The sequence below is a fragment of the Grus americana genome, chromosome 1 (genome assembly GCF_028858705.1).
Source record: "Grus americana isolate bGruAme1 chromosome 1, bGruAme1.mat, whole genome shotgun sequence".
NCBI lineage: Eukaryota > Metazoa > Chordata > Aves > Gruiformes > Gruidae > Grus > Grus americana.
The window spans coordinates 13880660-13905642 of NC_072852.1; the positions used below are offsets into that span (position 1 = coordinate 13880660).

General features: G+C 42.0%; 2 protein-coding genes across 8 annotated transcripts in view; one reads left to right on the forward strand and one right to left on the reverse strand.

The window, feature by feature from the left end:
• Positions 1 to 17419, forward strand: part of GSAP (gamma-secretase activating protein) — a 48593-nt gene extending 31174 nt beyond the window's left edge. For 2 of the 3 annotated variants that reach the window (XM_054817547.1, XM_054817540.1), the window contains exons 20-31: positions 413 to 538; positions 970 to 1025; positions 1439 to 1470; positions 3550 to 3611; positions 5132 to 5227; positions 9903 to 9973; positions 10513 to 10607; positions 11563 to 11682; positions 12870 to 12931; positions 14780 to 14884; positions 15033 to 15126; positions 16162 to 17419. In XM_054817547.1, the coding sequence (XP_054673522.1) occupies positions 413 to 538; positions 970 to 1025; positions 1439 to 1470; positions 3550 to 3611; positions 5132 to 5227; positions 9903 to 9973; positions 10513 to 10607; positions 11563 to 11682; positions 12870 to 12931; positions 14780 to 14884; positions 15033 to 15126; positions 16162 to 16262 (1020 nt within the window). In that variant the 3' untranslated portion in view covers positions 16263 to 17419. The remainder of the gene's footprint in view (positions 1 to 412; positions 539 to 969; positions 1026 to 1438; positions 1471 to 3549; positions 3612 to 5131; positions 5228 to 9902; positions 9974 to 10512; positions 10608 to 11562; positions 11683 to 12869; positions 12932 to 14779; positions 14885 to 15032; positions 15127 to 16161) is intronic. The other variant, XM_054817557.1, reaches the window with a different exon arrangement.
• A 137-nt stretch (positions 17420 to 17556) lies between these two features.
• The window catches only part of CCDC146 (coiled-coil domain containing 146), an 84073-nt gene continuing 76646 nt past the window's right edge, over positions 17557 to 24983 (reverse strand). For 4 of the 5 annotated variants that reach the window (XM_054817486.1, XM_054817525.1, XM_054817507.1 and 1 more), the window contains 4 exons: positions 22455 to 22583; positions 20762 to 20899; positions 19115 to 19363; positions 17557 to 17867 (listed from right to left, as the gene is read on the reverse strand). In XM_054817486.1, coding sequence (XP_054673461.1) covers positions 17664 to 17867; positions 19115 to 19363; positions 20762 to 20899; positions 22455 to 22583 — 720 coding nt within the window. In that variant the 3' untranslated portion in view covers positions 17557 to 17663. The remainder of the gene's footprint in view (positions 17868 to 19114; positions 19364 to 20761; positions 20900 to 22454; positions 22584 to 24983) is intronic. The other variant, XM_054817496.1, reaches the window with a different exon arrangement.

Genomic DNA, 24983 nt, shown 5'->3' on the forward strand with positions numbered 1-24983 from the left:
GTCAGTTGCCTAAGGCTCCTTTTACAGTCAGCGGAAGTCTAGACAATATGGCCAGTGTAGTCTGTGTTGCAGTTCTTCCCATCCCATCTCAAACATGTGAAATAGGTCAGATGAATTATGACCTAGAAGAACTCATTTCTTCCCAGTGACTTAAAAGGATTCTAAGGTGGCAAAGTGTCTGCATTACACGCACCAAATCTTGACCTCAACTTTAAGTAAGTGCTACCCCTGCCGTCAAATCAAGGAAATAAAAGTACTGGGAAAAAATTGTGTAACTGCTTTTGTTTAACTTTTTTCACTTAGAATGAAGCTACATTAATCACAGTTCTTTCCAATCACTTAGTAGGAAGGTGATTAGGTATTTCTTTAAGAGTGCAGCCTGTATTCATGCTTTCCCTGCAATACTTTGCAGTTCCAAAACTCCAAAGGCTTTTGGGAGAAACTCAACTCCAACTTGGAGAGTGTGAAATATGCAGAGCCACACTTGCATTACCACAATAATGTGCTCAGGAGGGAATGGCGGAACCTTTCAGAAGAGGTAACTATGCATGCACTGAAACAGTCTCCAGAGCTGCCTCTGAAGTGGATGTTTTAAAGCCAAACATGGAAGAGTTAGCTTTTTTATTTTGAAGATAAAGAAACGGGAATCTAATTATGAGATGTGCAAAAACTTGCAGTCATTTTACTTATAAGGTGATTGCCTGTAAGTCTTGGTTAAAATAATGCAAAAACGTAAACAAAAGCAGAGCTTGCACGTGCCTGTATTGTCAGATAGGTTAGATTGTGTAGGTTAGGTGTGCATGAGTGCCTGTGAGCATGGGTAGTTGGAAGGTGGGTTGAAGCCCCACTGTGCATTACTTCCATTCAAAGGGAAGACCAGCTTCATTTCTCATCTGCATTTTATCAGGGAGTATTTTAATTGGCCTTCTACTTTGTTCATGTGAGGATTTTTGTTTGTTTACAAACCAGAGAGAAGACAGAAGAACCACAACATATTTGAGGAATATTTTTGAAAATGCCAAAAAGTAGGTACAGTTTCTATTATATTTACCATTCTTGTTTTGTTGAAGTATGTTAAAGGATTTAATGTGCCATTTAAATAGTTGATTAGGTATCTGATTAGATAACTTTAAAGAAGATTATCCAGCTGAAAATCAATTATTGGAATCCTTGTAATCACTACGGCATGATCTGAAATATCGAGGCCTCTAGAGCTAGAGAATTGATGGTAGATGTGAAGAGTTTTCTTATGCAACCTAGACAGATAGATTTTTTTTTAATGCTATTTAATATCTTTACTAAATGTAGTTACATGTACAGTTCTTGGATTTCTTTAGCTGTCTTTGAAAGATCAAAGGGTCACAAGCTTTTTAATGCCCTTATGAAATCCTTTAGAGTAATGCATATGAATCAAGCTGACTTTTGTTTCAAACCCCAGGGTGCTTTCTCATCTGGACACTTGGGACTCTGGTAAGTAAAACTTGTCTTGATGTAGGCCTGAGCTGTAAGGTTTATTACAATATTTCCATCTAGCTGTTGTTGACTAAAAATAAATTGCTGCGTGTGTTTTCAGCACTGAAGAGAGTGAGGCATTAAGATGAGCAGTTGTTAGAGTAAAACTTTCTCTCTGATAGTAGTGGTAGGATCATATACTGACTAGGAAACGCATGAAAGTAATGTTCCTACTCCATATTGGATCTAACAACATCAGCAGAGAAAGGTTTACCGCTTAAGGATTTCTTCTTCAGGATTTTTTTCCTGGAGAGTATCGATGACACCGTGTTACTGTTGAGTCTCGTCCACTTATAGCTGCCTCTGAAACTCTAGAACTTGTATGCAGTAGGAGATTATGGCTGTAGGAGAGATTATACAGTAGGAGAAAAAATCATGGTGTAGAGAAAGGTGTAATGAATTTCCCTAGGACAGGAACACTTGAGATGTTTGTGATGCTTAGTTCCTCTGTCGCAAATAAGTAAAACCGTATTTAGTAGTAAATTATGTTCCTGCTGTTCACACATCAGTGCCTTCTATGTGCCTACCCTGAGTGCTGTGAAATGATGCTGATCTAAGTGCTGGTCACTCCTTTTACTACGAAGAATTGTCTGTGCATTCAATTCCAGCCCCTAACACCAGTCATCCACACCGCTGCTGGTTATTGCTATGAAACCTGACTTTGAGGAACCTTGTATCAACTTTATGAGCCTCAGGTTCCTGTTTTTCAAAAGTGCTTATTGATAAAGAAGTCAGGTGTTCAGCTGTTACTAGAGAATTTCTAGACAGTTGCCAGCCGGTAACAAGCATCGATGTAGTGTATCTTTCCTGTAGATTTTTCTTCAGGTTCTTTAAAATAAAGCAACACAGGTCTTTTGCTGCTAAGTAGTGAGGTAAACATATTTCAAGGTGAGCAAAGATGGCTGGAAAGAACTTTGTAAAAATTTAGCACTTGGGTCTGTTAAATGTTGACTTGATTTTATGCTATGTGATGAAATACGAGGTTGTTTTTCTTCCTTTGCTGTTAGTAGACAGGAAGCACTGATTAGGAAATACAGGGTATTAAATTTCAGTAAATACTATAACCTCTTTCCATTTAGTTAGAAAAGTTGTGTTAGCTAGAGAAGTTGTGTTCTTTTACATAGTGGTCTGCAAATCTGAGTAACTGAAGCAGCCAGACGATGGGAGAGAACCAGGAAAGTGGGAGGTGATTCTGTGGAGTATTTACTTTCTGTCTAGCCATTTGCTTGGAAAACCCATGCAGCTGTTTTAGCTTGTTTGTAAATGACAAGATCTAAATAGCATATAGATTTGCACTGGTGTTACCAGAAGCTTCTCTGTGCCGCTCTGCTCTACTGAATCACTGTGCTGTGATAACTCTATTTAAATATGTATTCATTTTCAGTGGGGATAGAGTTCATTTTCACAAGAAGCTAGGAGGAGACACGGCCAGGACAGCTGACCCAAACTAGCCAAAGGGATATTTGATACCACATGATGTCATGCTCAGTATATAAGGGTAGAGCTGGCTAGGGAGGAGGTATCACTGCTAGGACTGTGAGCAAATTGCATTGTGTATCACCCGCTTTGTATATTCTTTTATTAGCATTGGTTTTGTTATTTTCCTCTTCCTTTGCTGTCCCATTAAAATGTCCTTATCCCAACCCACGAGTTTTACCTTCTCCATCCCATCAGCGGAGCGAGTGGGGTGGGCAAGGAGTGAGCAAGTGGCCTTGTGGTGCTCAGCTGCCAGCTTAGGCTGGACCATGACAGTATCAAAGAAAAGTGTAATGCAAATGAAGTGTAAAGTGGTGTGACAGGCTTGTGTTTCTCTATGTAAAGCACTTGAGGGAGAAGATGGCAGATACAGGGTTATTTTCCATTCCTCAGTTCTCTCTTATGCAGTCCTTGATTCTTCACTATCTTAGTTCTGTAGGTGAGTAGATCAAACCACAACTTGTGTTTGTTTGTGTATGTTTCTAAGTACTTTTGAAGCTGGTTGAAGTCTCATGGTATTTCTGTCATGTCCTTGAATGATTGTTGCTCTGTTTATTTCAGAGGAAAGGCTAGTACCTCTCTTTCAAGAGGAGGATTATCAGCAGCAATTACTAATGGGACTGGTATGTGCTTTTGTCACAGTGTGCACTAGAGGACGCACAGCCTCAACAAATGTAAAGAATAAGCTTATGAGTTCCAGTGCTGAGTGGAAGCTCACTCAGAGTCGCTATGGGACAAACATGGTATTTCCTAAATTTTAGAGTTGATAGTCATGATATCATCTTAACAGGTCATGATATCATAAGGCATAGGGGAAAAACAATAATGGAAAGGTGATTTGTCAAAATGCTTTTTCCCAATACAATTTTTCTTTGGCTAGAAACTCTTCCTGTCAGTTATTTTTGGACTACTTTACATCCTTAAAACCTGTAGAAGTGAATTTCGCATCCACTGCTTCCTTCAAAGAGAAGATCACAGATTTTCTTGCTCCTCAATTTAACACCTTTTTTTACTGTTTCCTTTTCCTTCTACCTCACTGCTGGGATTGCTATGGCTATTCTGAGGTCCCTTAGTCTTTTGCACTGTTTTCACTGATGATCTCCCTAAAGGATCTACCATCCTTATGCTTCTGGATAATAAATCCTATCTCAAATCCCTACCTGTCCTCCCTCTGTGTAAATACACATTCATCACTTACCTCTTGTTCTCTTATTATTAAAACCAAATAAAACTCTTCAGCACACACTGGAAGGTCTCAGCACTTCATCTATGAAGAACATATCAATACTGTCCTGTCTGTCCAAATCTATGGCAAATTTTCATTCTTTGCGGTCTTATCCCCTTATTTCCAAATTCTGCCTCTCATTCTCTGAAGCTTCTCTATTTCCCTTCCCTGCAGTTTATTCAGACAGAACCAAAAAGCAGGTCACTGCTGTCCTTTGTCTGTGCTTTCCTATTACCTATATTGCTGTCCTGACACATTGAGATTAATCTACTTGTAAACTCCTTGAGACAGAGATTTATTTTTTTGCCTCAGTTTTAGTCTGAGTTTTGAAACAAATAACACTTTGTAGTAATTCTCATCAAAGAACCAGCATGGACTTGAGTTGCAATCCAAAGCTATGTCAGGTCAGAGAATATTTCAGAAAGGAGAGGGTAGGGAGTGGCATGGATTGTATGATAACAAACACCTGATTTTAAAGACTTTGCAATTAATGTTTCACCTGAAGTTGCCATTAATCACTCAGATTCTCAGGTTCTTGGCTACTACCACAAACTGTGTTTGTGCTAGTTTTCTCTACCGTAAAATCCCTCAGGTTTATTTGTATGTAATAAATACTTAATTCTCAGGATTCAGTGTTGATATTAAAATCTTTCTTTCACCCTGTTCACTTGGCTTGACTCAGAGAGATGTAAGAATTGTAAGCTTTTTCTCTTCAATGTCATTGAAAGTTCAACTGAGCACTGATTTTGCTGAATTTGCACCAAGTAACCTTTTTGAATATTCACATCAGCTGTTGAATTCGGCAAGATTGTACAGTAGCTTGAGATCTTGCTCTGAACTGGAGTTTTGTAACATGGAAACATTTGTTGTGATAATGCCTATTGATCAATTGAATTGTTGGCTTTTTTTTTTTCCTAGATGGTTGCTCAGCTAAAGGATCACCTTATGAGACATCTGCAGTATGTAGGAAAAAAGATCATTGACCAAATAGTTTTGGATTACGTTGCAAAGCTGGTTAGTTTGATTTCATAGTCACTATTGTGAAGCAAGCATGTATTTGTTGGATGGTAGAGTCTTGGGTATGTACTGTGTGTATATAGCATATATTTGGTGGGAGGAGATTTTTTTTTTTTTAAGATCTTTAACCATATTTTGCTGCTTAATATTGTTTATATTGATAAAGGACATAATAATACTTAAATAATATTAAAAAGAGTTGTATTGGTCACTCAGAATATAAAAGAAACAGTTCCCCTTACAGCTGGTACAAATATGGTCTACTCCCAGAAGTGAAAATGTGAACTCATTCTGAAAGTTAAAGAATGGCCTTTATATCCATTTGGTTTCCTGTAGAATAGATTGCTGCATGTTTTGAATCATGAAAGTGCCATTAGGGGAAATACAAATTAAGAAAGAAAGTTTTCTCTCCAATACGGCATGAGAGTAAATCATCACCTCTCCTACATACTGACTTTGGGTTTTTGCAAGTGTAATAGGAGACAGAGTTTTGCCTGAAGAAATCTGTATAAACTACAGTGAAAAATTGCTTTCCAAATTCTTAATGTTCTATCTTATATCCTCTTAAGAGGATGACTTAAGAGAAACTTTAAAAATTAAATTAAATTAAAAAAAGCTGTAAAAACTGTGCATAGAAATTATCATTCCCAGTTTTGTCTGTCTCAACATCAGATCCTTTAAGCGCAGAATGCAGAGTCCACAAGAGCTCACATGGCAACGAGTAAATCGCGTTCTTTGTCTTTGTGCTGGCCCTTTCACCCGATTCAGGAGAAACTCCCCGCAGTGCTGTGTTCTAGGGATGGAAATCTTGGGAAACATTCTTGAGGCTACTGATGCCTGCATCTTTTCACAAGTCCTGTGCAAATCAGTCGTGCTGTCAATGTTACAATGTTCTCTGAATCACTGTGGCTTCCACAGAGGTCACTGACTTTTCTATTCAGGCCTCACTCTATGGCTTGACAAGTTGTTTTACTGGTAATCAGCAGTCCATTTTCTGTATCTTTATAGGAAGGAAAGAAAAACTAGTGACTGACTAAAATAGAAACAGTACAGCATGAACCAAAGCTTTGTACCTGAAAACAGTGCTGAAAAAAAGCACAAGTGGAATGTTTATTCTCCTTTCATTCGTTTTCCAGTTATCATTTGTTCATTCTTAATATAAACTAAGATAAAAAATACGAAAGTGCCTATGCAGCCTTGATCTGCACGACTAAATTATTGTAGACTAAATCTTACAATCAAAGCAAATCTCAGCCCTCCCCATCAGCAGACTCTTGGGATTAATTTATTTTGTTTTTAACATCACTAAAAGTAAGAATGCTCTCAACTTAATTTACAGACTTCTCATTCTTAGAAAAGCTACTGTAAATAAAGATAATATGTCTCTAAAAATTGCTCCTGCCCTCTGGCTGGCACATCTTAAGTGCTTTTTGGAAATCTTTAGAAATCATTTCATTGTTAGGCTTGGGTTTCCCCTTGTCTTAATTAGAAATTCTTACATCTTAACCCTTTCTATATCCTAAATGTTTGGAGGTTCTTCGGGGTATGAATTGTTTTGATTCTTCCAACAGTTTTCTGTAGCATCAGCAGTGTGTAGCGGAGCTACTGAAACTAATGAAACAGGAAGAGACTTGAAATGATTTGCTTGTCTGTTTTGCTTTCATAAAATACTTTATTATGACATTCAGGAGCAAAGGAGTGGCTGAGAGTAGGGCTCTGTGGTGTGTAGCCACTGTATAAATCAATTGCAGCTGAAGTCAAATTAACCAAGCCATGGGAGCATTGACAGTGTCTCATAAAACAACAGACTGGTGGCTGGTTGCTGTCAGAGAACTGTGTGTATTTGTGTACAGAGAAGTAACCTGGGGAAGTGTGAATGAAATGTCTCAGCAGGAATTCCCTTGTTTGCAGTAGTTGTTTCTATGTCCATATTCTCTCTCTTCCCTGAAGACACTTTATCTTAGCTTTACTCCGTATCTGTTTCTCTCACTCTTTTCATTTCAGTGGGGCAGGAAAGGGGGGAGATAACTTACAGAGGCAGCGTGATGTTTGCTGCCCTGACAGCAAGTGGAAGGGGAGGCAGAGTGAACAGACAGCCTGTGGCACAGGAAAGAGGCAGACCAGAATCACAGAACAGTAGGGGTTGGCAGAGACCTCTGGACATCATCTAGTCCAACCCCCCTGCTAAAGCAGGATCACTTTTAGCAGGTTGCATATGACCACGTCCAGGCGGGTTTTGGGTATCTCCAGAGAAGGAGACTCCACAACCTCTCAGCACAGAATAAACTATTGAAACTTCTCTGAAAGTTGCTGCAGTGGCTGCACCTTTTTCACTGATGTCTGTGGCTAGCTATCGTCTGATGTCGTCTCAACTGCAGAGGAATGGAAGACAGACATCACTTGTATTGAGTTTCGTCAGGAGGAGGACGACTGCCTTGTATCCCCTGCACAGGAGGGGATCTGGGAGACAGCAAGACCTTGTCTCACTCCCTTTTCTCCTTTGCTCCTGATTGTTTTCTTTGGCTGCCTCCATGTCTTTCCTGTAGAAACAGCCACAGGAGCTGAGCACTTGTGGTTCCAAATCACTTTAGTGGAACTTTAGTCTACTTGGCACCATTGCCTGGAAACGTAGATGTTTCAAGACAGCAAGGTGCTTTGCAAATGTCAGCCTAGGCCCTACTGCATGCGCTGTCTCACTGTTGATCATGTTCTCTCTCACTAGTTTAGAGCACTCCAAGGGAAATGGCTTCTGATACTTGCCCAGAAATACCTCATATTTTACATCTTTGTTACTAAATGAAAAATGGCTTTGCCATGAAAGTATGGGTTTAGCTCTTAACTTGGTTCTCCCAGAGACCCACTGCTAGCCTTGGAGAGGATCCTGCCTGTACTTCCTCTATAAACCAAATAATGTTTCCTTTCTCTCATGCATGTTGTCCTGTGTGCCATATACTGAAAAATAGTTTCAGACATGGCTTCTCTTTCTGCATGTATTTTCTCCAGTGTCCATTGTGGCTGATCTCCAAAGTGAGTAGTGCTGTTGGTGAGGGCATCATGTCACAAGCACACATATATTTAAGTATGTTGTGATAGCTAGGTTGACTATGACTTAAGAAGTTGTTATTTTGCTATACCTTGCAAAAACTGTACATTTTGCTGTATTGTTAAGAAAAGAATATTGATTCTCGAGTATCACTCCCATGAAAACAATTTTTGTTGCACAAAGAGTAAGAGGTGATTCTGGAGTTTGTGAAACTTCCCTTCGCTTCAACAATGATCGTCAGATCCAGCTGTAGCTCCTGATGCAGAGGCCTTAGCTGCCCTGTGCGCTGGCCAGAGCTGAAAGTCATTCTGGCAGCAGGTGCAGTTCTTGTGACCCTTCTCTGAAAGCTGGAAATCACTTATTTCCTAGAAAATGAGTAGAGAAAACTTGCCATACTCCAGCGAGGTTAAACTGGAGCTTTCTGCTACATCCAGAAAGTATGAAGATGGAAAGTGGTGGTTATTCTACAGCAAGTAGCTGTGCAAGGCTGGATGGAGGGAAAAGGTTGCTACCTTGTAGAGCTTTGTGGCCAGGATTCAGAGGAGAGCACTCAGGAGTGTTTCAGAAGACCAGTATTCCTGTTCTGGCCTTTGCTTGTGAACATCTCCTGTGTGTCCTTTTACTTGCTGAGAGTCTGACAAGTTAAAGGTTGGAAGGAGCAGAGCCTATGAGGAGAAAAGAGTGTGGGGGAAAAGGATTCCTGGATTCTGGCCATCTTGAGGGGGAAAGAGTTTGTAACTTCTCATGACACCTTTCTGCAAAATGGAGATCAGACTTGTTTCCTGAGACCTTCCTGGGCTTGATTGATTAGTGCACTTCAGGGCCCAGAGATAAAAGCTGTAGAGGAAGTGTCTGAATTTTGTTACTGAGATACAGAAGTGGTTACACGTGACAACAACGAGGGGCTGGCTAGAGGAAGTTATTTCGACTTTCATGTGTGGTTTCTCTCTTTCAGCTGCAGAAGCTTAGAAGGCCCAAGTGAGAACAGGGCTTGTGGCTTCTGTATGCTGACAGTCTGTACTGGGGCCTGGGAGCACAACAAAGTGACAGTATGGGCCAAGAGATTGTTTTACTTCGCTATGGGCAAAAAGGAAACTCAATAGAGGAGGAGAAGCATTTGCTTGTCTCATCTTTCCTCCCTGACAGGACTAGATTTGTGATTCCTCCTTTTTTAGCAAACTCAGTGTTCCGCTCTCTTCAGCATCATCCAGTTTTGTCTGGGCCCTGGGGACCTTTCCTTGCCCAGTGCTCAGCCACTTGGACATGCAGTTTTTGCTTTCATGGCAAACAGATCTTGGAGAATTTGATGCAAGAGTGTGAGATTGGTAGATCCCCAAGAAGCATGATGTGTCAAGATGCTGCATGTCTTGCACAATGCTTTGATGTGCTGGAAGCACTTCTGGAATAGGGCAAAGTCAGTTACATTTCAAATTTTAATCAATTTTACATTTTAAGCCCCTAGGAAAAAAAAGATAAGTACTGAAGTCTTAGTAGGAGTCTCACGGTAAGCTTTTAACATAAACTGGTGTGTGAAATGAATGAATGCCAAGGACCTGCTGTACACAGGCTCCTAGAAACATTGTCTCTTCTTTTTTCTTTTTTTTTTTTTTTTGTTTTGTTTTGTTTTAGCTGTATCTGGTACATCGAATAATGAAAGAAGTTTGGAGGAGATACCAGCTTCATTCCTGCATCTTCTGCTTGTGAGCAAGTCATTTGTTAAAGTTTTCAGCCTGCCTTTTAAAACATGGGCATAATAATCATAATAATTTTGGTCTTCAACAGTACTAGTCGCTTGAACAGTTAGTGCTTATTCTCCTGTGAATGTCAAAGTGACTGTCACGTACTCTTTTTAATGATCCTGCTGGCCCTCTCTAAGCCAGCATGAATATTAACCATACATGCAGTTTTACGGCTGGAGTTCAAAGTTGCTGAGTTCACAGTTGGCTTAAGCTGGGTAGTAGGTGTTGAGCACCTATAAAAGCCAGGTCACTTATACCAGCACTCAAAATATTTCACCTATGGCTGTTGATACCAGGTGCTGCTGAGGGACTTGGAAATACACAGTCATGGGGGAAGGAGAAAGGGGACAGCACAGAGACTTTGTGTATCAACGTTAAACAGCTAGTGCTGTCAGGTGGCAGACACCTAAGTAAACAAGGTAGCATCCCATAGCAGTTCAGTCTCCAGGAGAGTGTGGGCATCTCGGCTTCCTAATATATTGCTACTTCGTTAAATACAGTGATGAGAGAGGAAGTGCAGGAGAGTTTGCGGTGTTCCACATCATGAGTCGGATTCTGGAAGCTGCAAGTGGCATGTGCTTGCCTTTACCTCCTGGTAAGTCCTATGTTTTGCTGTTTTAATCAGAAGTGAGGAGAGCAATGCTATAAATTCCTCCCAGAAGAGCACTAGTTGTAGCACATGTGTCGTTACCTTTGGCAGTATTGAAATCTGTTCAAGACAGTTACAGAGGGGAAGACCCTCCATAAACATGTGCAAGTGAAATGAAACAAAACTGAATAGTTACTACAAATAGAGACAAAAAAATTAGAGGTTTAGTTCTCTGTTTTCAGCTTCCAATAGAATGGGCACAGTCTTAGCTCGGAACTAAGATTTAGAATTTTTTCATTTATGTATTTTTCTTAGCTGGACTTTAGTGTCATGTACTACAAGGGAAAATCCTATCCTGGAGCAAAAGACTTTTTTGTCCTGCTGTTGCCCTGCTAATATTTTCCAATTTTATCCTGAAAGGATTACCTCCAGCCCTGATGGAAGAGCTGATTCTGGTACTAGACTTTCATTTCCTAGAGCTCCTCATAATCACCTAGAGTCTTTTCAAAGCACTTGCTTATTTTTGTTAGGGAAAGACTGCTTAATGCTTTCTGATTCTGTTTGAATCTTTCTGGTTTATATTTCCTGATCTGTCTTCAGTGTTTGAAACTGTTTTTGGTATGAGGTTGTCCCTCAAACTTACACTGTGTGGGTGCAAATGCTGCCGTGTAATGGTGTCATGCGATGCAAGACCATCATCTGGCTGATGTCAAGTGCGAAACTGAAGGCTCAATGCTGCCGGTGGGAATGTGCAGGTGGCAGCCACGTACTGAGGGTGGTGAGGCCTCAGGTTTCAATTAATTAGGAGTCTACATGACTTCAGATAACTTCTGACTGTTTCTAGATGGTGAGGAAATCAGTTTAAGGAGAGTGGCTGTAGCTAGAGTAATGCCGGTCACTAATACAGACTTAGAAAAATATATATATTGCTGTACCGGACAAGTCTGTCTCTCTTTCATAGGCTTTCACACTCTGCACTTGGGGCTTGGTGTTCGATGTCTCCCTCTGCACACCCTCCTGCACTATATTGATAATGGAGTCTTGCATTTGACAGAAACATGTGTCAGGAAATTGCTGAAAGGTACAGTGAGTTTCATGTGTTTCATTTGTTACCAGCCAGCTAATTAGGAGTGATGTCCTCTCAGCCGTTCAAACTCAGACATAGGATTTACTGCCCGGGAGACTCAGTTCTTCCAGAGTGCTTTTTCAGTGAGGGCTGTACCTGGTGACATTCTCCAGCTGAAGTGAGAAAATTAGGGCTCAGATTTTATGATCGAGCCTTACTGTAGTAGACAAAGAAATATCTGTTCAGGGGGAATTTGAGTTTATAATTTTTTCACTTGGGACTTTTTGGAAAAGTGAATACTAAAGATCATCATAGAATTTGTTGGGGGATTTCTGTGACTCTATGAAAGTGCACACCTATATATAAGGAAGTTAGTCTGCTATGCAGTCCTCGGCTTTAGCTATAATTAATTACCTTGTTTGGAACAAGGTCATCCTAGTACTGGGATTGGCAAATGGTGAGTAACTCAGTTCTAGGAAGTAAAAATTCAAAATAAGTAAAAAGGCCTACCTGACTCAGCATCCCAGTATTTTTAGTAAATATTGAGGTTGTGAATGTCTTTTAAATAGAAGGTAGGATTACCTAAAGGCGGTAGCTAAAATTCGTTCTAGATGAACCCATATAATTATCAAGAGGGGCCTAAGGTTTCGGAATGAAATAGGGAGTGAGACAAATTGGCAGTTGCAGGCACAGTTAGCATCACGCCCATGTTAATTGCCATTTCGAGATCAGAAAGGAGGAAGAGAGAACTAACTGTAGCATAAGTTTCCCGTGATACAGCAGCACCATGGTACAAGTCTCCAACAGTAATCACAGCTGCAACCACATTCCCTTGTAACGTGGGATTTCTTCAGTGTTCCAGGAAAGGGACACAATATGCAGGATTAGCCTGTGCCTGATCTCGGTAAATGGAATATTATAAATGCAGGGAGTTCTGCTTAGTCAAACCATGTTTGAATTACTGTATAAATTGCTACATAAAATGGTGGTTACATACAAATGTACAGAAAAATATTTATCTAAACAGTATAAAGATAAATAACACTTCTAATAGCCCTTATTTAAAATGAAAATTTTTATTTCCTTACAGAGATGATATTTTTTTTCAGATTGGCTTAACTAAAACTTTCAACTTTCACTTACGTGGTTACCACTAACAGTGGTGGGGTGGGTTGGTTTTTTTCTGCCCCTTTCTCTTGTAGATCTGGACAACACTGAGAAGAATGAGAAGCTGAAGTTCAGTATTGTCATGAGGCTTCCTGAGGTAACTAATAGCTTTGGATGTCATTTCCTGGATTTTGAAATCGATAGGAAATTCCTCCCTCTGCATAGGATCAAGCCAATAGAAGACTTGGCTGTGATTCAACTAGGACACAGATACAACCAAAACCTCCACAGTTTACCTGTAGGGTACACTGACAACTTAAATCATAGATTTGTCCATAGAGTTTTAGTGTCTCCAGTACCTACAGGAATCAAATAGACAAGACTGACACTGTTCTGCTGAGTACTCCTCTGCATAAAGCAGTAAGGAGGTTTAAAGAGGATTTAATGGGTTTTAAAGAGGATTTATTTGTGTGTGTGTTTTATAGCATCCACAAATGCCTTTCTCACTTGACCTCTGCATTTCGTTTTATTCATCTTATCAAATATGTTCAAAAGCTGGCACAGTAAAAGCTGTAAAAGCTGATCATACCTCAACTCTGGTGGGGATTGAATTACAAGATCTCCCCCTGTGAAATCGCCCAGCCTAACCCATTGGTAGGTGACTCGTTTAGCCACAGGCTCGAAATAATAACTGATGATCCATTAAAACTTCCAACAGAATGGGAGATTGACTTCCCCTTTTGTTCTTAGTGCACAGCACTGCAGAGGAAGCACAACATCTCAGTGAGCAGAGGAAAGCCAGGGATCCCCCTTGGGGAGTGCCTTGCTGTAGAACAGGCTTTTCTCAACATAAGTTGCTTATTGTTTGCTCATTATGGGCTGTTACGTATAGTTCAAATGGCCAGAAGTGCTGCTTTGCTTTTCCTCTAACAAGAGCTTCTTTATTTGGCAGCAGTTTTGAGAAGGGGTAGGGAAGGAGAATTCCACAAGAGGTTCTTTGTCCTCTGTGCCTTGTTTTGGGCATGGGTTGGTGAGCTGGGGTCAGCATGGGGCCTCTGAGCTGTCAGCCCCAGGCCTGGTGGGTGGGGAGCACCATTCCAACCCTGCTTTGACATGTGAGTGCTTTAGGGGACGTGCACTGCTAGTTACGCACAGCAGGCTCAGTGCCTTATTGTATCTATTTACAGCTTTGGGAAAAAACGCAGAGAATAGTTTGTTTGCCAAAAGGGACACTTTGGGGTGACTCGGACTATTTTGGGCAGGTTACATTTGCTAGAGGACTGCAATTGCGTCAGAAGCAAGTATCTGAGCACCATTGAAACTGCCCAGCATTTCCTAAATGAACTCTTTCAGTAGTCTGAATTGCAATATGACTGAAAGGGGGGGGGAAGGTCTAGATAGGGGAAATAGCAGAAGGTGGACTAATTTTGCAGTGTGTTCATATTTGTTTGCTTATTGGTTAGGATTGGAAGCTTTGGGACATCTGGGTTTGAATCTCCCTTGCCTTTGGGAATGTAAATCAATGTTATCAATTCCCAGGACGATGTCTTCAATAATGGGATGCAAATTCTGTTCCCAGTATCTTTTCATGTTGGCATTCTGCTTTTGTAAGATTCCTTAGACTGAGCCTGGGGTATCTGTGTTATTCTTTGGAAGAAGAAAGGATCTAAACCAAAGAGTCACAGTAAAGGATTTTAAGCCACAATTAATATTTAAGTACACATGCAAAGTGGGACAGAGCTGTAGCTCAGTGGGTACTGAGTAGCAAGGTTTTGATTTTCCCGTGTTTTGGGAGCATATTGTAATCTCTTAGCTGGGTATGAAAGGAAGGCTCTGTGGCTAAAAATGATGACGTCTTAGCTTCTGTCATCAGTGTCTGAAAGCAAAGCAGTCTGTTACAGCCTGGATTTTGTTTCTGTTTTCCTCCTTTTCCCCCTCCTAAGTTTCCACTGTCCTGTGTTTATGTACTCAGGTTTTTGTTTGGGTTTTTTGGTGTGCTTTCTAGGCTCTTGGTCAAAAAGTTCGCCAGTTTTGGAATCACCCTATAAATGCTAATTTTGTTGCACGGAAATACGTGAAACTTTTGCTTGAGAAGCTGGGGAATGGGCAGGTAAGAGCACATAGGTCATTTTTCTAATCTTTTGCTTTGACAGTGCTGAGATTCATGACCTTTCTGTAGACTGTAACACACTAAAGATAATGCTGCAACTTGGCTCTGTGCGACTTTGTGAACTAAGCTGAAATATTCTCCCTTTCAGTGTAGCAGGCCTATCCCTGAGAGACGCTCAGTCCCTGTGGAGTTTTTGCCACTTAACTACCTGACTAATATGCTGGCAGAGATAGAGAATCAAGGTAATGTTAATTCTGTGCTTTGAAAGACCAGTAACTGTTGCCCTTTGATGCTCACGCTCAGCTGTGTCCTGACTATATTGACATAACTGAGTTCTAAAACTCCGGTGATACCTGAATGGGCAGGTTTGGTTGTCTTTCCGCTGATAGGAACTCTCAAGGGGCTCCTTCACTGCACATCCTTTCCTCTAGATCCTCTGTGTGTTGAATCCAGTTGGCAAACTTGCACTTTTCAGAGTGCATGTAGTGAAACGTGGTTCACGTACAGCTGTTATTCTGTGTTCAAAGGGGGAAAAGTGCTTGATCCTTACTTATACACTATGGTGGCTCAGAGGCAACCAAAATCCTATCTTCCACCTTGGAAAAGAGTACCCACATCACTAGATTAGGAGATGCTCTGAAGTAACAGGCATTGTTTTATTTCAAGGCTGTTCCTTTTTTTGAAATTAAATTTAAATTGGTTAGGGCACTTGCTTCACAAAGTGAACCTGAGCATCTGAAGATTTTGAATCCCACTGAAAAAGCAAGGTGTGTTAAGGGAAGCATTATGCTTTTAAGCATTACTGGCTGTGCCTGTACTAGTAAGCACAATAAAGTCAGGATAAGGACCTCAAGGCTAACATAGGGTTGTCCGTGTATGGATATCGCCCCATTTGGGGAGGAAAAAGAGTTAAACCATATAGAAGCATATGAGAACGTGCCCTGGTGTGTTTTATGCACTAGCACAAACATAGCCACTGTGCTTAAATCTTGGTTTGGATCTACAGGGTGGCATTAGTGTGGAAATCCCTGGCGGCCTCCTGAGATGGGCTGTCCTTTACCCGTAACAGCCCACATAACAGGAGAGTTTTTGCCGTGGGTGAGCATCCAAAGGACTCTACTGAGAGCTGTAGGTACTCTGTGTACATGAAAACACAGTTCCACCCATGACCTTACCTTCCGGTATCATAGATGATGATGTTTAACAGACTGCAGGACTGAGTGTACAAGAACACTTTGGATTCTGTCAAGACTAACTTTCTCCCACTGTTGTTCTAGGTGTGCATCCGCATGAAAAACAAGACCGTGTTAATGTAAGATTTGTAGAGGAGACAGCACTCAAACACACTGTGATGCTTTTAGGCCTCAAATATTCCTGAAATAACACGCTGTTGAAGAAAGTGAACTGTGGTACCCTTACATAAAAGTATTCACACACAAGCGTGCAACCAACTTTTTTTGGTGTTTGTTTTAAACTTAAATGTCATGTTGTTTTCCAAATAATCTGCAGTTTTGTGTAGCCACCATTATTGACATAGGCTACTCAAAATATTTTTTGGTGCAACGTATTAAGGCTGAAATCACTGACTTCTAGATAAATCCTAGAGAAATTTGTCTGACACAAACCCAGGTTTCCAGTGAAAGGTAATTGTGGCTTCATTGTTTCATGTTCAAATCAGTGGAACTACAGCAGGTATCAAAACACGCTGTGAAAATTGATATTAATGTCAATTATTTTAACAAGATAGATCATCCTGAAAAAGGTAATATAATATATTGTAAGCAGCACAGGATAAGAAAGAAGTTCTTTGGAAAATTACCTTAACAGTGGCTTGGACAAAGTTTTACTTCATTCTTTCAACTTTTAGCGTTACAGTTCAAACCTCAGCTTCAAAAAGAAATGGCCATTGGTTCTCCTTCATTTTCAACTTTTATTTGTACAGAACTGAACCAGTTTTGTTGGTTTGTTTTTTTTTTTTTTTTAAGTTCTGAACTGTGACATTAATTTAAAAGAGTAATAGCAGTTTGCTATGCAGAGAAAATTTTAAGTTCTGACACATAGGATTTCTGCAGTCTTTATGGGATTTATAAACAGCTCTATCAAAGTTTCAGACTAATAAACTAGTGAAACTCAGACAATTCGATAGATTTTGGAGGTTTTCAATAGCAACCTCTGATATTCTCTCTGAGTAGTTTCCACTGATGCTTCCTGTTCCTAACCAATAAAACAAACAGATCCAGTTCTCAGGAGTGACTCGGCAAGTTCACGGTCATTCCCTGGTCATGGCCATCAGTGGAGCTTCCTCAGTAACTGCACAGAGGGAAGGAATATTTTTCTCAATATAATTAAAATGAGTCTGGCAAGTATAAAACCCAGTCCCAGACTGCAGGAAGCTGTGCTGGTGTATTTGTGTAAGCGGTGGGGACTGTGTTCGTGTTATATTAATGACAAGAGAAGATTTTTCTAGCCTTTTCTTTTTAATGCAATGTATTATAAAATATAATCAGATGCAATAAAACTTTCCTGGGAAAAAAATAAGCGTAGTATGATGATCACTCACTTTTCTTAAGCTGTTAAAATACTGCACTGCGTTTGGGATACCAGGCTCCTCCTGGCCAGGAGAAGGGAACTTGGATCTCTGACTAGGTAGCTGGCATTAACAGCTACTCCTTCTTGAATATGGAATTTGGCTAAACGCTAACAAACGTTCCTTCAATGTAGTGCAAACACTGTTGACCCTGAGATTCAGCAGCTGGTAGTGGCCTCTCCTGCATTAGGTTCAGACTTCAATTGGCTTTACAATAGGTTTTCTGAAATGTCTCATATTTGAACCAGGTTCACTTGGTTTGAAAGGGGCCAGAGCGCCGTAGGGCCGTGGCAATGGGAGACTGTATTCATCGTCTGGGACGTAGGCGGTTGGGCGTTGTTCGGCTGTCGTGTGGACAGAGCCGGGCACTGCGGCTTGTTCCTCTTCAGCAGCACGCTGTGAAAGAAACACCCTTTGATCACTTAGGGAGTACATGCTTTAAAACTCCAGTACTCTCCCAGCCAATGTACAGAATGTCTAACAAAGGAAGCACCGTTGGACTAATCCTTATCAAACCAGGAAACCCAGATGGGTCTTAAAGGAAAGCAGGAGTTAACTGACCACGTAGGTGTGAGTTTGTCCTTTTAAACAGAATACAGTTTGAGCCTGTAATGCTTCTGCTATTTATGAAGAAAACAGATTAGATGAACTTTTAAAAGTTTTAGTAAGTGTACACAGAACATCTCAGCAAGGGGGTAATTGTTCTGCTGCTTGCAACTGCAGCTGTATTTATGGTGACAACAGCTTTTCCTGAGTACAGTTACTGCAGTGACCTTGTATCCACAGCACTGAAAGGAAACTGAGTCATAGCCTGAGGAGAAGTGTTAATGACAGAGAAGTTTCTTACTCTAAACCAGTTTTACTGCAGCTGTTCTGTGTGACTTCAAGTTCTTTAGGTGTGTGCACAATGTGTTCCTCTCCCAGCTTTGTGTGCCTTTCAGATTCCCTTGGGGTGATTGACTAAAGCACTCCTATAGCAAAGCTCACTTCCCAGCAGCAAGAGTTCCCTCAGTACATGCATCTCATTTTTATACACCTTTCTCTGCTCTGGGAGCTCTCTGCGCAGGGACCACCAATGGTGCCAGCGAAGGAGGCATGGCGTAGCATCCGGCAGGGTGGAATTGGAAGCACTGCTCGCTAAGCTGCCCTGCCTGCCCTCGGTGTCTCGCCCAGCAATCTGATTTCTTGCTGCTTCTGATGTGATGTTCACCGCATCTGGTATGCGGAAGACACTAAACTTATTTTTCCTGAACCCCACACCCCACCTTTTGCAGCTTTACCTTGAAACCAACTGGAAAGCGATACCTCAGTGGTGGCTCTCACACCCATCATTCAAAAACATGGTCACGCAAATTACTTTAATAATTGAAGGTGTGTCTTCCTTTTAGTGTAATGTGTTCTCTCCTCAGGATCCGCTGCCCAGTTCTAGGCGCTGTGCCAGACTGCAGTTAAAGCTCCACAAACCCACAACGTCCCACGTCACCACATGTCTTCGCACCGTCATCATCCCCACTGACTCCCAGAGCTCTGCGTGTGGCAGGGATCAGCTATCAGTGAGCTAGCACAGCTCTTTCAGAAAGACAAGCTTGAGCAGTGAAAAGATGGGACTGCAGATCTAACTGCAACGTGTGGCAAAAACTTACTTTAGCTCTGGCTTCAGCTGCTGCTTTTTGCATCTTCTCGTTATCTAATATTTTCAACCACTCATTTTCTGTTTCTTTGGGAGGGGGAAGGCCTTGCTCTATCCTCGATGAAACAGTCATCAAAAATTGTTCTTTTTCTCTCATTTCCTGCTGGAGTTTAATGGCAAGCGCTTGCTTCATGGATAACTCCGCGACAACAGCCATGATCTTCTGGGTTCTGTCCCTTATCTTCTTCTGCAGTTCGTTTGTCTGGAGCAAGTAACAATGGCAGTTTAGTTAGGGCTTTCCTTTAGCAGCTCACTCATGGGCACGACACTTGGGTAAGTATCAAGTATGCGAAAACAAGTCCAACCACTCTGTTTTAAAAAAAGTTCCATACTTGAAAATGACTTAATGAAACAGGCCCTGTGTCTCTCTGTGCACTTGGAACTACAGAAACTTGCATAAAAAGTCACATTTATTCCAATACAGGGTACAGAAAAGCAAATTTCTATTTATCTCCTGCCTTTTTCAGCTGAATAGCAAAACTCCTGCTGCCCTCAAAGGCAGACTCCACTTGCCCTTGTGCACAATTAACAGTGATAAAGGTGTCATAAGCCTGATCCTTACAAGATAATTGAGTGATAATGTGGACACAGCGGGGCTGCGGGTTGGGAAGTTATCCTTGGCAGGGGGATGAGCAGAAAAGGAATGGGACAGGAATCCTTGAGTCTGGGCATGCTTTAAACAAAAAAACCTGACAGAACTCAAATACTCTGTTTTAAGTGACTAATAGGGAATGGGGAGATCAGAGCACATGGATGTAGCTTTTGGCAGGCTGCCATTTTTACAGTAGTTTATTAGCCCACGGCCATGATTTCACAAACCCAAATAGTAGCCATGTCATTTCTCTGTCTGTGGAAAATTAAAGATTTACTATAAAGATGTATTTTGTGTTAAGCCTTTCCAAGGGCCAAACCTAACACCTAAGAAAAAAAAAAAATCAACCCTGGCCCTGTTTTACATGAATTACTTTGCTTTTAGCTTTTTTTTTTCCATCTCTCCCCTGTCTTTCACTCAGCTCTGCTTTATTTGGAGCTTTTTCATTAAGGATGTGGGGGTGAGAGGATTTTTGCTCTTCCCCAAACAATATTACTGGCAGTTAAAAGGAAATAACTATAATTATGTAAAAGTAACTGTATTGAAAATGGTATTTCTTTCCTGTGTTCTCCATACCTAAATAAGAAAGAAACTTGAAGCCAGATATTGAGTTTATCTTTTTCTGTGTTGGAGGGATATAGAACTTACCTTTTCCCTATTTCTTTTTATCCATAATGTGTTTGTCATGGAAGGGCTGTTCAGGCAAAAGGAGGATTCTCCCAAGTTTCTAAGCACTTGACCTGAGAAATACCTAGTCCTGTAATTTGGTGAAAGGTACTGCTCATGATGCAACTTTCTTTCAAAAAGAAAGCACGCTCACCTAATGCTCTTGCCATATCTATGTTAGTGTTACTACTAAATGTCTATAATTTCTGAAGCCTAACATACGACTTGCCAATCAATATTTCCAGTCACTAGTTTTGTAATTTGCAAGTGAGTCATCTTACCTCTTGCCCGGATATTATTTCATTCTGCCTAGGCCGGCCGAGTGCACAATGCCCTTCTTACCCTTTTCGCTAGCAGCAGCGTGTCCTGCTTCCCGTCCTCTGCCCTGGCCCGGATTCTGTCCGTCAGCCGGGAAACATGCTTGTAGAGAAAATCTGTCTCCAGCAGCTTCTCCTCCTTCTGCACCAGCTCCACCTCTAGCTGCAGCGAGAAGAGTACACAGGGTGTAGCTAACCGACGGCGGAAGGTGCAACACAAGGTGTTTCTGTGATTGCTTTGAGAGCTGCTGAAATAATACCGGTAACAGCCATAAATAATCACTTCACCATCAGTTTTCTCAATTTTTTCAACCTCTCTGCCAAGTACCAGCCAAAGTTGGTTCAGTTGGATATTGTCAGTCGTACAGTTCTTCCCTGTCAGACCAGGCCCTTTGGGGGCAAGGGTTACACCAGCAGTGTTACTGCCTTGCTGTGATTTTTCTTGAAAGCAATGATTTTTTTCTCCAGTGATTATTTTTTTTCTTTTTTTTAAACTTCTGGTTCCTTGAGTCATGCCGTAATGAGAAGGTTTCAGCTCTGGCTTGAAATAATACCTTTTTCCTCCCTGCTGCTAAAAAAAAAAGTAAAGTATAGGCTCCAAAGATTAAAAAAAGGGAATACCATACAACTAAAAGGACTTTAAAAGCATGAGAGTGAAAGAGAACATTTACATTTATCTCACGACTCCAAAACCCTGGCTTTTCACTGTGCGGGGTGATAATAGCGGGCTGTGTCATAGCCTGCTTGGCCGTGCAGAGCTCCCTCCTGCCAAGGAATATGTGAAAGTAAAGCAAAAAGCTCAGGTAATTCAGGCAGACACTGGGAAGCGGTGGTGGTAAATCATTACAAATGGGATTTCAAAAGGAGCACTTCCACCATGTGCTGCTCAGAGCTTGCCGTTACCCGAATACCTTCACAGCCCCCTGTGAATCCCCCCAACACTAAACACAGTGGGGGGAGTTTTATGCCCCTATAAATGGGACAGGCACAAATATCTAAGAAAATGCCACGGTTGCTCGTTCCATTCCTTTACCTTCTCACATACAGGATGTGCCCTGAAACCAGCTTTAATTTTGGACCTAATCCTTCATTTTGAGGCAGCTGGCAGCGCAGCGGTCGGATGGGCAGCTGCTCGGCTGGCCCGGCTGCCGCTCCCCGAAGGTCTGTTCTGGGCTCCCTGTCCGGCACGGGAACAAAGTAAAGCCAAAGCCTGAGCGGGTGTTCGATCCTGTGTCCCGTGTGCAGACTTTGAGAAGAGCGGTGTGGGTCTGCCTCCTGCTCACAGCCCATGCACAGGGGTGGAACAGCTGAAGGCCGGTTGCAGAAGTGACAATTTGCTTTGGTAGCAGTTCATTCTGCATTTGTTTCCTTCTGCCACCTTTCCTGTGCCTTTGAAGCCTCAGTGAAGTGGGAGGGTCTGCACGGACGTGCCGCGGTGCGAACGGACAGGCTGGCACAGGGTGCTGCGGAGCCAGGTGCGCTACACAGAGCCCGTGTTTGCTCTTGCTCTCCAGCCTCTGCTGGAAGAACTCAAAACATCTGACGTCCAGTTTTCCTGGAAAGCAGATGCTGGGCTGGAGTTCCTGTTAGCCAATCATAATTATTTTAATTCCTCTTACAAAAAGAAGTTTATTTAAAAAAAAAAAAAAAGGTACTATTTGCCTTTTCTAAAAGAGGTCAGTCAGTGTGAGAGCTTGTGACATGAGAAGTGATGTTACCTGCTCAATCTTTTTTAGCAGCTCAGGTGGAAATGGGTCCTTCCCTCCCAAGTCTCGCTTTCTAGTCTCAGTCACGGGATCAGCAAAGATTGCCTCCATCTGTTTAATCCTGTCCTTGCACTTGGAATACTAGCAAACAAAAAGCCACAACAGTTATTTTTTTCAGACAAGAAGCCAAAAGCCCTGCTGTTACTGCATGAGCAGAGGTGGAAGGTCTCAGTGATCCCAGTTTATGCCAGGAGAACCGCAGTAAAGCAGCCTGGGTGTACCGGTGGATGGCGGCACTGCCAACTCCTGGGCTCAGCAGCATGGCTCCAGCTTTGCTGGGAGACGTTTGGGATGCCTGGGTGGTGCAGGACTGAGCAAAGCGATACTGGCCAAACGATGGGAAACATTTCCCTATGAAAACAGAGGTAGATGCACGTCTTGCTGCTGTCCTGTTGCTAATGAATGGGAGTTTGAAAAAACAGTAGATTGCATCACAGGTCTTCCCTATAATGCACAAATATAAATTAGCTTCATCTTTTTAATGGTTTAAATGTCTTGAACACTTGTTCCTTTGACTCCTTCTCCATGTGCACTACAACCACCTAAAATAGTGTGTAAATATTTCAGCCACACAGGAGAGGCTTTTTCTCTGACCTACCAGGTATCACCACAAAAACCCCAGACTGGAAGATGATTTTCACCTTCTGAATGTGTTTGGGAAGTCAGAAAGAGGCTGTCCCAGGGAGTGATACCTTCTGCTGCTGGTGGCCTGGATGAAAACCCGCAGATGGTTTGTCCCAAATCATGTCCTCTGGGCCATAGCATGTTGGGCTCCGGGCCACCCCCAGAGCTGCTGTCAGCGGGCCGGGGGGGATGGACCATGGTCGCTGGGGCAGGGCAGCAAGCTGAGACCCGCCACAGCTACAGCCCTGTCCTGAGGAGGGAGAGGAGCAGTGGGAAGGGTGGGAACCCCACTGGTGCCCGCTTCCTTCCCCTCCCCAGGACTCTACAGCCTGGCCAAGCTGGCACCTGCTGGGGCAGAGGCGGCTGTGCGGGGGCAGCAGTGGGCCCAGGGCTCCTCACGGTTTAAGCACGTCCCCACAGACTTTCTCAACACTAACAGACAAGACTTCCTTGTGCTGGGGGAGGGGAGGGGGGTTAATACAAAGGATTATGAGCCTTTTTTTTTTTTTTTTTTTTTAAGGAGACAATGGTGTGACAGTTGCAGGATGGAAGCAAACCCTGCTGCCTGCCAGAAATTGGGTCCCACCTGCTGCTTCATCCTCTGGCTACATCTTTTATCCTCAGGAATACACCAAATGTTTGGGGTGGAGGGTCTTCCTTTATTCCCTACAATCTTCTCTTTGACCCACAGGATCCACTTAGAGATGCAGGAAGGAAACAAGTGCCCGACAGTTTGGTTGCAAGTTAAACCTGAAAGTCCCGCTTCCCTGCTGGTTAGTGCTAAAGGTCTCGTCCCTGCAGGCATCCAAGTTTTCTACGTCAAAGTTCCCAGGCACATGTCCTGAAGTGACTCAGTGGTGACACTGAGCCATGCGGTACTCCCGGGACCCAGAGAGGCAGGTGTTCCCTGACCTTTCCAACATGCGATCTTCCCATGGAATATCCCCTCCCAGAAGAGGCTAGGTGGACATCCATGTTTCACACAAATACTCATGGAAGGAGTGACTGGACCATTTTTTCCTGCTTGGACTTGCAGGACTGACAGTGGTGGGGTTTTGTGCCTCGATACGCACCTGGCCATCTGTCAGCACATTGTCACTCCCACCTTGATCTATTAGCTCTAACATAACATGACCCAAGTAAGCAGCTGTAAATGCTAACCATGAATTGCAGGTGATGATATTACTAAGCAAAGAAGGGGTCACTGGTTCTTAAAGTTATGAACAGTCAGCAAAAAGACAAAGTAAATGTTTAGATGTTGCTACCAGGATGGGGGGTGTTCACTGGAAGTTAACAAGTCATGTTTAACTGGAAAAGGGAAAAGGGACAGATCAGCTCAGGTGATATGGAACCTTACCAAACACTTGTCTTAAATAGTTCTTTTTCTGGTAAAAAAGCATCACACAGCTCTTTCTTTCACACTTTGTCTAAGAGCAGGCAAAGTAAAAACCTTAAATTACTGTAAGGAACATTTTCAAATCATGATTTGGTTTAAAATGAATGCCATTCAATGCATAACTAGTTTCAGGGATACTGAAAGATTTATTTATTTTAATTATAAACAACTAAAACTCAAGCCCAATTAATACACAGAGCGGAAGAATGTGAGAGCAGGACTAGCACAAAGAACAGGATGCAGGAATGCTTCCACTGACGTTTCATATCTGGGGCCAAATTTCTCAACTACTAACTCAGCTGAAAACACCTTGTTGGAGGCAGTGGTACCTTAATGAGATTAGGGACGGCTCACTGCGTAAAATTTTGCAGGATTGAATAGTTAGTTTAGAGAAGAAGGACTGTTGCACCCAAAACGCTGTCCAAACCAGAAAAAAAATCTGTTGAAAATTTCATGTTAAA